This window comes from Ipomoea triloba, chromosome 10 (genome assembly GCF_003576645.1).
Source record: "Ipomoea triloba cultivar NCNSP0323 chromosome 10, ASM357664v1".
Lineage (NCBI taxonomy): Eukaryota > Viridiplantae > Streptophyta > Magnoliopsida > Solanales > Convolvulaceae > Ipomoea > Ipomoea triloba.
The window spans coordinates 13,229,138-13,241,403 of NC_044925.1; the positions used below are offsets into that span (position 1 = coordinate 13,229,138).

The 12,266-nt window shown below is 35.3% G+C and overlaps 2 protein-coding genes across 8 annotated transcripts; both read right to left on the reverse strand.

The window, feature by feature from the left end:
* Window positions 1-2,331: 2,331 nt before the first annotated feature.
* LOC116033158 lies at window positions 2,332-4,358 on the reverse strand. Its single transcript, XM_031275918.1, has 2 exons — window positions 4,169-4,358; window positions 2,332-2,696 (listed from the first exon to the last, which is right to left on the reverse strand). Exons 1-2 carry the CDS (start codon window positions 4,356-4,358, stop codon window positions 2,332-2,334), a joined length of 555 nt encoding a protein of 184 aa, XP_031131778.1.
* A 623-nt stretch (window positions 4,359-4,981) lies between these two features.
* Window positions 4,982-7,631, reverse strand: LOC116032150. Of its 7 annotated transcripts, XR_004100739.1 has the most exons (7): window positions 7,322-7,625; window positions 6,775-6,834; window positions 6,581-6,678; window positions 6,324-6,421; window positions 5,956-6,037; window positions 5,663-5,769; window positions 4,982-5,163 (listed from the first exon to the last, which is right to left on the reverse strand). XR_004100739.1 is itself a non-coding variant. In XM_031274576.1 (2 exons), the coding sequence occupies exons 1-2, from the start codon at window positions 7,592-7,594 to the stop codon at window positions 7,030-7,032; spliced, it is 354 nt and encodes a 117-aa protein (XP_031130436.1). In that variant the 5' UTR covers window positions 7,595-7,631; the 3' UTR covers window positions 6,850-7,029. The 7 variants fall into 7 exon arrangements, 1 of the variants encoding a protein (XP_031130436.1); XR_004100738.1 differs by lacking the exon at window positions 5,956-6,037 and having other exon boundaries at window positions 7,322-7,624; XR_004100741.1 differs by lacking the exon at window positions 5,956-6,037 and adding an exon at window positions 7,095-7,110 and having other exon boundaries at window positions 4,982-5,769; window positions 7,322-7,624.
* Between the last annotated feature and the right edge of the window lie 4,635 nt (window positions 7,632-12,266).

The following is a 12,266-nucleotide window of genomic DNA, read 5'->3' on the forward strand; positions in this document are numbered from 1 at the left end:
AAAGAAGGATCTTTGCTTTAAATCTTGAAGATGAAATAAAGACCAATCTTTGAAGGGAAAGAGGATGGGAATGGAGTGAAGAAGGGTAAGGGAAGAGAGAGAGTGGAATCTCTAGATAATGCTAAGTCTTGAATATATACCATAATACATATATACATATATGTATATATTAGGGTGGAAGATTTAATAAAGAATGGGCTTGGATCTTTATATATAATAATTCTATGTACAAAAATAATTATTGAACCAAATGGTTATCTCTTAAATAATTGAATACATAGAATAAGGAGAAAGCCCATAATATTAGTAATTAAATGTCTTAGAAACAATATATATATATATATACTAGCATAAGGAATTGGGCTTTTGATTTGGAATTACCTTAAGAAATATTCTTAATTCAAGAATTGGGCTCACAAGAAACAATGGATTTAATTTTAGAAAATAATCCTGGAGGGTAATTCCGGAATAATTTATTACGGGGTATCACACCTCTCGCCAACCAATTATGAGATTAAGATCTTGAAGGAGAAATTAGAAATTTTATACAAATGGCCAAGGAGGATACGATCAATTTAAAGGCTAAAATTAGAAGTGAAATGAAGAAATACCTCGTTACCCTCCAGGAGGAAGGACTTCCATTGGATGATATCGAGACTAAGATGTTATCAATGACGGAAGAGTTCATGAAGAGAATGTCACCACGGGTTAATGACCCACTTATAGATGATCTCCCAAATTTGGAACCCAATCCAAGGATTGTCGATGAGGTCGAAAGAAGAATTGATTACGAAGAGGTGAGTGTTGAAGACATAATAGAGTATGACACCCCGGTGCTTCAAGAAGTTTCAACTCTTGAGTTGGAAACGCAACAATGGGTAGAGATTGAGAGTGAGGATGATGACCACATTGAGATTGTGTGGGAAGATGAAAAACTCACACAAGGTAGTATTCTTGACTTTTCTTGCATTTCTATTCTTGAAAAAACATTTACTCCAACTCTTATTGAAAATACTTATGATGTTTGTGAGGACGACTCCCACATGATTTGTAATGATAATCTTGATATTTGTGAAAAAGCTTCTTTTTGCTCTTGGGAGTGTGATTCCTTAAATTTTTGTGATAAACATTTGGGGAGTGAGGATGATAACATGTCTTTTTATTCTTGGGAAAATGAGTTTTATGAATATGATAATTCTACTTGGGAGGATGAGGAGTTGATAAAGTTTGAAGAAGAAAGGATTGAGCAAAGAGGAAAATTTGTCACTTTTGGCAATTTGATAGAGGGTAAGTGGAACGTAAACACTTTAAGAGAGGGATATGAAGGAGTGATTGTTCATAGGAATGTTTTTAATGACAAGTTTCTTAAAGATGGAATAGATAAAAAGGAGAGGGAGAAAAGGCAAGCTATCCTTGAGAAATTTGGGGTAGTATGTCATGCTTACTTAGGACTAGCAATAGGATTTGTTCTTCCCTTCCTTGCTTGTGAGTTCAAGGATGTTCCCCATCTTCGGGCATACCTTGAAGCCAAAGTGCATGGGACGCTTGGTAAGGTCCCGAAATCGGTTTGTTTCGAAGGATAGAGCACACCACGTCTAGCCACTGACGTAAAGCGTGGCGCACTTGTGAGGCAATCCCAACGTTATCTTTCATTTTATAGAATCTTCATTTATGTTATTATTTTGTTTTCCTTTCGATTGCTTTAATCTTATTTTTATATAGCCCCGTTTAAGCTAACAATCGCAGATTATACATTTGGGAAGCGTAGATTGCCCACAATACATCAACGAACCATCATTACTAGCAAAAGAGGCTAAAACAACCAAGGTAAAACGCAAACAACGCAACCACGCTCCATACACTCGTGAAGGAGGCGTGTAGGCTTTCCAGTAGCCGTCCACGCCTGGCTTCACGTGTGAAGGTGACATGAACCTAAACCAGTAGCCGTCCACGTCCCCCTTCACGCGTGAAGGCCGCGTGGACGGGCACCAGAATATTTCGCGGGAATCTCGCGTGAATTAGTTTAAAAATCCTTCCCCACTCCATTTCTTCACCTCCACGAGCAAAACCTTCTCTCAAGGTAAAAATACTTCTTCCTCAAGACATTTTCTTACAAGATTTCAAGCTTTATTCACCTTTCAAAGTCATCAAAGAGGTAATACATCTTTCCCTTTGCTTTCATAGTTTAAATGCTAGAGTCCATTTCCTTTAAACATGTCTCCATGAATCTACATTGCTATAAGTTATTTTATGATTATTTTGTTATGAGATCATTTCTAAGACTTATTTTTTAAATCGGAAAAAGGAGGGGGGTAACCCCGGGGGAGAGAGCTAGCTTGCTAACTCCACCACTCTTCGAGCACTGGTGACATGCGCCAAATCATCCAAAAAAGCGTCTTCACTTCCAATTGGGCAAAGGTCCACAGTTTTCCTTCCATCCTCCTGCTTGGCCCCAAACTTCGCGAGGCAATCTGCAACTTTATTTTGCTCACGATAGACCGCCTGAATAGAGACCCTCCATTCTCCGTTAAGCCATTGTTGCGCTTCCTCTATGAGATGGCGAATGGGTCCACGTCCGAGTGGGCCTTCGTGAATCCATTTAACAACATTCTTTGCATCTGATTGAACTTCGAGATCACGGAAGCCTTCCTGCCACGCCCAGTTGAGGCACTCGATGATTGCTCTGGCTTCTAAGACTTATTTGGAGCTTACATTGTCATTATATGGTAAACATTCCATGTTTTGCAACCTATTGATGCTTAGATAATAAACCTTATGTGTGATTTGGGCATTTCTCACTTTATTGGATTTCTATATGAAATTGAGAGCATAAGTAGAAAAGATTGTAACTTTATTGCTCTTTAGGTGCTACATTGTTGATTCCAACCTTTTGTTTGATAAATTTTGAGTTTTTGTGTTCACTCCATTTTCAACCTCAACTTGGTCTTGAGTAAGAAGATTAAGTTGACTTTTATGTTGACTTTTATAGTAGAAATTGCCCCTAGAATATGAAAGGTTGCTACATGATCATTGTATTAGAAAGATCAAATTATTGTCAAACAGATGAGAATGATAATACTTGTGCATAACGTAAGATGAGAATATTAGATATTGTGATGCATGTCGTATTGATAAATTCCGGTTTGAAAATGGGAAATGTTTCCTTGTGTTATGTTATATTTATTTTTCTTATAGGAAAATGTTGTCCTAAGGTTCTCTTGCACAAAGAAACGCCGAAAGAGCACGTAAAGGAAAAGCCCCAATGGGGGAGTCTAGCGGAATGCATGAAGAAACAAGATATGTGGAAGTGCAAACAGGGAACTAAATCTTGCTAATGACACCGGCTATGAGAGATAGATACCGACAACTTCTCCAACTTCCAATCACACGTTGGAATTTGATTTATCCATTTTGGAATCTTTTGAATGCAAATACGGATTGGAGAGATTGATGCATGAGCCATATTGGAACAACTTGCTAAGCTGGCGTCACAATACGTTTGCACCCTTAGTTCATGAGTTTATAGCAAGTTTAGAAGTGACAGGGGCGGCAGGAGATTTACATAGCCCGACAATCAAATTTCGACTCTTTAATGAAGACCATCACATTTCGATAGGAGTTCTACTTGGGTTTTCAATGAAGAAGATCAAGCAAAGCACTGGTACCGAAGACTCAAATGGGACTTTGGTAACCGAGACACCCCAAGGAAATACTGGGCCATGATCAGGCAAAGCTAGGCCGGGAGTTGACTGGAATGGGTCTAGAGTAAGATTATCTCAAATCATGCGGGAAGACTTGAGGGTTATGTTGAAGATCATTGCGCATTCTTGGGGCGGTAGGCCAATCAGCTATGATAGAATCTCCAAAGCAGATTTGTTCATGCTATGGAGTATGGGCACAGGAAGCTCAGTAAATATGGGCATGATTTGCAAATGTTGGCTACTTGCTCAACCACAGGAGAACGTCAAATCTATATTTGTTGGACCTTTAGTTACACGCCTGTGTGTTGCCATGGGAAATCAAATGAAAATCAACTGGTTCGAGTATCGGGTGCAGGGAGCACAAATTGTTCCTATGTCTCTAGAAGACATAGCTGGATTAAATCTGACACATCTATCAAGAGTAAGAGAGACAGAGGAGATGTCAAGAGATTATACTGACACACTACCGGCTTTACCAACGGGACCATCGTCCTTACCAATGTCATTCCTTTCTCCATCTCCTCCACAGTTATATTCACCCCTGAATTCCCCGATGTACTCACCACCCCCACAAGAGGCACCACCATCATCATCATCGCCACCCACTAAGGCACCAAGCTCTCCATCTCCACAATTCGACATTCCAAACCACTTCATGACAGTCACAGACTGGAGATCTCTACAGATATTCCAATACTAGCTGCATTTGGAGCAAATGAAGAAAATCGAGGACCTAGCAAAAGAGAACAACACCTCCAAAAGGAAGATGTGAGGGAAGAATTGGCAAAAGCATTTGATTGAATGGTTGAAAGTGATGATTTGAAAAATTATGATTGTGGACAATCCTTCACTAGTACAAAACTGCACAGCCGCTACTGTTGTAAAAGGTTTTTCGCTACTGTTGTACAACAGTAGCGGATGGAGAGTCTCTGAATGTCATTGACTTTCCGCTACCGTTGTGAAACGGTAGCGAAAAGTCCGGTCATCCGCTACTGTTCCTTGCTAGGAACGGTAGCGGATGAGCTATTTTTAAAATATATATATATAATCATTCGCTACCGTTTCTATCTAGGAACGGTAGCGGATGATTATATTTTAAAAAAATAAATAGATCATTCGCTACCGTTCCTAGATAAGAACGGTAGCGGATGACTTTTTTTTTTATAAAAAAAAATATTTATTTTAATTAAAACCCCTCGTTAATGCAATAATATTATTTTAACACAATACTATCATCAAAACAGAGTACTTTATATCAATATATCATCAAAACACAATACTATCATCAAATTAAACCACAATAGTTTCATTTAACAATATATAAAGCTTACAATAAAAAATTAATATATTGTAAGTTATTAATAACAGGTTCAACATCTTATCAAGTACAGAGTATACAAAAACTAGAAGGGTACATTTTGCATCAATACTTACACACTTAAATACTACTGGTGCACCTGCCCTGCACGCAACATGTATTAGAGCACGTAAGTACAACCAACAATTAGATAAACTTTTTACATAGGTTAAGCATAATTTTATCTATGACATAAGTAATTCTAAAGAAATTATGTATTTAAAGGCTCTACTTGGGAACTTCAAAAATTTTAAGAGTACTAATTTTCTTACCCTGGCAAGTTCGATTCTTTCAAGTTTCAACTAAGTTTTATTTATTTCTATTTTAGCTACAGTTGAGAATTAAGAGACAATGTAACACATAGGCAATAGTAAATAACTGAAATCCAAGCCCCCCAAACACATATGAGATAAATAAAAGAAAGATATAAATGCAAAACAAGCACTAAATTTTTTACTGCAACATCCCCTCTACTACGAACATCATTAACAATGGGCTGAACCTTAAACATTTTGAATATTAGTTGAATAAATCAATTTAATGGCAAGTACTCCGTATTATATAAATTTCAAAAATTATGCTGCCAAACAAATAAGAGTCCCACCGTGCTGAAATGGAAAGAGAAATCAATGCGAGGGCGAGTTTTTAGTTTATCAACCACTGACAGCCTATAGGACTTCATTGCAGACCAGATTATCTTATAAAATGACCCTGCATTAATCATTAGCTCATGGTAAACAATCAGAATAAGTTTTGAATGAATAAAAGGTCATTTCAGTAGGCAACACAAACACATGCACACAGGCACATGTAGCAAACATATTTCACATTTGACACCGAAATAAAGGTAAGTAATAAAAATATATATACAAAGAATTGAAATTTTTCTCCACCAACATTGATGTGAATGTTTCTACAGATGTATGTGATTGGTTGAGAAAAATCATCAACACACGAATAGCAAAATTCTGAGCCACACCTGAATTTGAAACACATAATCTTGTTATTCAATCAATGTTAACTAAAGCTTCAAATTCCTATGAATAAATAAAACATTTTAAAGAGAAATTAACATATACTTTCAATGGTTAAGGCAATACAAGAACCCTTAGACAGCAAGAAGAAAAGAGAAAAGTTAATGAGACGCTTTACAGCCAACATTCTCTATCATTATCTTCCGACAGTTCAGAGAAGGTAAAAGCACAAATTTTAGAAACAAAAAAATGGAGTGATCCCCTTAGAGCAGTAAATGCACGTGTCATTACCTTTGCAAAATTGCCAAGGCCAGCCATCTCAAGAAACAGGTGAGGACACAAAGGAGATAAAACTTCTAAACCAGTGCCGAGGTCATAAAGAACATCAGCTGCAAGGTAGAAAGTGTATTTCAGGTCAGAATCTTGATAAATGACATTGAAACACAACATATCAAATCAAATTATGAAGTATCAGGAAATATGAAAATTAGAAACGCAATGAAAAAGCAATAAAGCAAAATATGGAAAAATAGACTAAAGCTGCAAACCTAAAATTCGCCATCGTTTAGGCTCAGGTAGAGTCCATTCTTGCACCTAAGTTGCTACATATAATCTTTCTCACATGCTGCATCCCATCTTTTAGTATCTGCATATGCAAATATGGTTCAACAGTGTCAGAGAGAAGTACCATCAGGAGTTTATTTGATTAATTTTTCGAAGATAATTCGCATTAGGATCTTACCTAGCTCACAGCAGTTGCTTGTGCAGGGGTAGGTCTTAAGCCTGCAGCAAATAGTAAGGACTGCAATGAAGTGAGATTTCAAAGAAAAATCATTGTAGTGGTGGAGAGTGTCGGGAAATAAAGGTCACAAAGATGTTCAAATACACTCCATAAAATTTTAACTATAATTCTTATGCAAAAGGATGTAAATCAGATCTAGACATCATAATCAGCTAACAAATTTTCTTTATCATTGAGTAATGGTATAAAATCAGCTTATGTTTCCAAAATTGCACAAGTCAGGGAGTTGCTTTGCAGAGGCTTCATAGTAAGAAGAAGACCTGAGATCCTATTACCCTGGAAAAGAAAAGATGTACTACCTTATTACAACAACCATGACTCTGTTATCAATAGGGTAACAATCTAGTAATATACAATCATGCAATTCCTTAGGCAAAATTACCAAACTGGCATTTATTTTAAAATAGGTGGATAAGACAGATCTGAGATTTATTTTAAGAAAAAAATTTTTTTTTTTTTAAAAAAAAAAGACACATCTGAGATTTACCTTTGAGCCTTTGGTCTCGGTCGATCTGAGAGAGTGATAGTGAGAGTCGGCGGCTGTAGAGGCATCGCAGTGGAGGCGTCGCGGTGGCGCTGGAGGCAGAGGTGTGAGAGTGAGAGATAAAGGGAGAGGGACGACGGCTGGAGCGGTGGCTGGGGCAAAGGCGATAGAGCGGTGGCTGAGGCGGAGGTGCGGTCGCGGAGGTGGACGAAGGCTGCAACAGCGGTGGTGGCTGCGACGGTGGAAAGCGGAGGCGGTGGAGAATTGAAGAGACATCTAGAGTCACAATATAATAAATACTTGATATAAATAAAAACAACTAATAAATGCATGAAACTTGGGACCTTGTACTTCACTACATGCATGTGTGAATGCCATCACTTTTTCATATAGTATGAATTCTATAACTATACATGATTAAAAAATTTATCTATTATTATGATTTTAACATTGGGTGTTATTATTGAATATTTATTTTTGTGCATCATGCATATAAAAAGACTTGTAGGATATGTAAAAGTGGGAATTGTAAATTGCGGTGGAGGCGCCGCGGTGGCGGTGGAGGCGGAGGCGTGAGAGTGAGAGATAAAGGGAGAGGGACGACGGTTGGAGCGGTGGCTGGGGCGAAGGCAATGGAGCGGTGAAAGGCGGAGGTGGTGGCGGTGGAGGCTGCAGGGTGGTGTGGCTGCGGCACGATGGTGAGGATCGGAAATGGCTGCGGGGAAAATGGTGAGAAAATGTCTCGCAGATCTGGTTTTGTTTGTCGCAATTTTATTATTTTTTTAACAAGGAATATTTCGCTACCGTTTACGGTAGCGAAATGTTTATCTTTTTTTTTTTTTTTTTTTTTAAACTGCATCCATTCTATCGAACAACGGTAGCGGATTATTCTTTACTTATTTACAAAATTGCCACCGCGTGTTTTTTTCTAAGAATACACTACTGTTCTTACAAGAACGGTAGCTAAATGTCAGTGTTTTATGTGCTTTTTGCTACTAGTGATTATTGATGTTCACCAATATGAAATTTGAATTTCTATTGTGTTCAATTTTATTCAAAAAATTAGTATGGACTTCTTTAATTATGATTATTAAATGTTATTTTACCATTTTATAAATGTTATGAATTGAATTCTTTTTAATTTGTTTGATGGATTGAATTGTAGGTTTTATTTCTTTTTTATATAACTTAACTTTAAATTTTAGTTTCTTTTAAAAAATAATAATAGGTTTAGCGGGTTTCGTGTCATATCGCGTCGACACGATTCGAACTCTTTTAACAAAATGTGTCTATCGTGTCAACCCGTTTAACCTGTTAACAAATCGTGTTCGTGTTAAAAATTTGAACCTATTAACCTTAATGTGTCATGTCCGTGTTTAGCCTTATCGTGTTCGTGTCGTTATCGTGCCGACCCGTTAATGAACTCGTGTAAACGAACTGCCAGGTCTAATTCCTGCTCCCAGATTGTGGTGTGACAATCTTGGTGCTACTTACATGTGTGCAAATCCAATTTTGCATGCAAGAACTATGCACGTTGAGATTGGCTATCACTTTGTTAGAGATAGAGTTGCCAATGGAGACATTCAGGTGAAATTTATTTCACAAAAGATCAACTAGCTGACATCTTTACGAAAGCTTTGCCGCCTAGTCCTAGATTTTCTTTTCTTAGAGACAAACTTCAGGTTACTAGTTTACGCTGGGCTTGAGGGGGAGTATTAGGACTCTATATGTTTAAGTAATGTTAGGACTATTTGTTCTACCCTACCTGAGACTTCCCTTGTATATATATCTCCCACTCCATATCATTGTATTCATTCAATTCAGTTAATAGAATATTTCAGTTCTAATCTCTTTTACATGTTTTAATGATTGAAATAAACAGATCAAATTAAATAAATGTTATTATATTTTTAATCTTACTTTAACAGAAAAAAGAGTTGCAAAATAAATAAATAAATTACGATATCATTTAGACTCATGACTTCGCCCCTATCACCCATTTTACTTGATTTCGTACTTCTGAAGTTTGGGATTAATATTTTAAGAATTTAGAATCCTGTTATTATATTTTTATAAATTGTTAAATTGACTTATTCTTCGCACAATAAGTCAACACTAAGGATATATAATTCTATCATCAAAGCCTATCATTTTCCCTTTTAAAATCAAGTAAATAAATAAGATATTAAAAAACGTTTTAAATTTCAAAGTCTATTGCAAATAGCGTGTGGAAAAAAGTTTCTAACTTTTAATTTTTTTTTTAGGAGAAAAACTCACCATCATTAGTTTCTAACTTTTAAATTTTCGCTTTTACCATGTTATTTTTAAAATTTAATTTGTCATTGTCTCGTTTTGCATATATAATCTTATTTAATCACTTACGTAACATTTGGTTCATGAAATGCATTAGGAATAGTGGAATTGATTTATTCTACTGTTTGGTTTGCTTTCTAATGCAAGGAATACAATTATGCAAAATAGGCTATTCTCTCTTCAATGGGTATAGCCATTCACAAGTCCCCTTAGTATTAGCTATTTCTAGCTTATTAAGAATATCTTTTATTATTATTATTAATTAACCCTAAAGTACCATTATAAACCCTTCATTTAAATACAAATATTTAAATGATATTCCTTTTTATATTTTCTAATACAATCAAATTAAACACAAGAATATGATTCTTTCTATAATCTCACGTTTATTTCCTTCGTGAACCAAACAATATAGTAGTATTCTTGTTCTATATTTGTTTTCCTTATTCTATTATATTCATGTTGAAATTCTAATCTATTCCTATATATATAATACATATAAATTCTAACCTATTCCTATATATATAATACATATAAATTCTAATCTATTCCTATATATATAATACATATATGTGTATAATTACCTTTTTATTTTTATTCTTCTTCATTTTTATTATATTCAATTGTTGAGAAGTAGGAAAAAAGAAGAATAATATGTTTTATGATTACTCAAGGATTTAAATCCAAGACAAAAAAAAAAAAGTAAGCAAACAAACATGATAATAGATATCAAATCTATTAGCTAGTAATGTATAAAAGTCTCAAACTAAACGTTGCATAAGATTATTGAGAGAATTAGTCAAGATAATTTGAATAGGACTTGAGACTAGCTATAATATCTTAAATCTAAAAAATTTATAAGAGTAAATCAATTTAAGTACGACTAATTTATGTTTGTATTTCTATACTTCTTGAGTTCTATATTGCACTACAAATATTTTACTATCGTTTTAAAGAGCAAAATTACTCTTATACCGTTAAATTATCATTAATATATATTAAATGCTCCCATAATTATATTTAGTCATTTACAAGTTTTAAAATTATTAGTTTAACAATTATTAATTATGTCATATATAATTATTACAAAATTATTTTAACTATACTCTTTCATATAGTATGAATTCTATAACTAAAAATTTTATGATTAATAAATTTAGCTATTATTTAAAAAAAATTCAATAGAATTATGATTTTAACATTGGGTGTTATTATTGAATATATTTATTTTTGTGCATCCCGCATATAAAAGACTTGTAGGATAAGTAAAAGTGGAAATTGTAAATATTAAAAGTTTTTGTTTGGGTAATAATTTTTACGTATTGTAATTAGTTCCCCCACTAAATAAATGAGTTCATGTATTGAAAGTTCTTTCAATTCTGACAACTTTCCACACAAGTGGAGAAGACTTCCACCCAAGACCACAAGTCTTCTTTTGGCGGCCTAGCCTGGACTGCTTTTATTTTATTTTATTTTTTCTTTTCTTGGAAATACATGAAATGAATCGGAGAATATATTGTTTCATATATATACTCCTAGCCAGCCATTTATTTAGTTTTAAGCCATATATAGGCCATAGGGGCGATGCATATGATAGGAATGGGTAAAATAATAATGTATGATAGTTTAGTGGTTACAATTGTTTGTTGCTTATTCATCTGGCATGGCTTGTTGCTATCTGGTGTTAATGCTAAAAATACACTTGCATCAGAAGACTCCTTGGTACCGACTGATGACGATTACTTGGAGTCATCAAATAAACTCTTCAAGTTAAATTTCGTGAAGCAACCCGGCTCTGCTTTTAGCTGCTTTTTGAGTATACAGTGGGCTGGCTATTTTGTCACATCCACTTCTGAACGAAGAACAATTTGGGTTGCTTGGCTAGATGAAGCTTATGATTTTCCAGAATTAGTAATGGAAAGAGATGGCCGGTTGTTGATATCTGATGTTGAACATGAATTGGTTGTAAACGATGATCAAGAACATCCATATGTTATAAACACAACAGCAACTCTACTTGATACCGGCAACTTAGTTTTGCGGGGTGGGGGTCATACGTTGTGGCAAAGTTTCGATCATCCCACTGGTAATACTTGGATTTCAAGGATGAAATTGGGTTGGTTTAGGCTTAAAAAAACTCCTCAACAGCGTTGTCTGACTTCTTGGACAAGTGAGGAGAACCCTTATCCTGGTGCGTTTAGATTGTGTGTTGATCCAAACAATACCAAGCAGCTAGTTGCCATGCGAAGAGGGGTTGTCTATTGGCAGAGTGGAGTCTGGAATGGATACAATTTTCCATTTCTTCAAGTCAATTCCCATCTCAGGTATATCTCTAACCACAATGAAAGTTATTTTGTTTGGGATGATGATGAGAATAATGTATATAAGGATTTTGCGGTTATCAGAATTTATGCAACTGGGGCAATTTCTTATTTATTTGTTGATGAGCATAGAAACTACATGAGATCATACATTTACTGTGATCGTAACGATACTGGTAATTATTCTAACGAGGGGTGCCTTAGATCACCCAAACAATCCAATTGTAGTGCTGGAGACAGGTTCAATTTAACAACGGGTTTTATCGAAGCGAATTTATGGAAACTAGTGCTATTCAACACCACCTTAAGTATAG

What these genes read in the sequence shown, in the direction of transcription:
- LOC116032150 (XM_031274576.1), bottom strand. Translation starts at nt 7,594, where the DNA reads ATGTCTCTTCAATTCTCCACCGCCTCCGCTTTCCACCGTCGCAGCCAC. An exon ending in CCGAGACCAAAGGCTCAAAG is followed by an intron (nt 7,111 to 7,321) that starts GTAAATCTCAGA and finishes TTTCTTTTCCAG; the next exon opens with GGTAATAGGATCTCAGGTCT.
- LOC116033158 (XM_031275918.1), bottom strand. Translation starts at nt 4,358, where the DNA reads ATGAAGTGGTTTGGAATGTCGAATTGTGGAGATGGAGAGCTTGGTGCC. An exon ending in TGGTCCCGTTGGTAAAGCCG is followed by an intron (nt 2,697 to 4,168) that starts GTAGTGTGTCAG and finishes GCTCCAAATAAG; the next exon opens with TCTTAGAAGCCAGAGCAATC.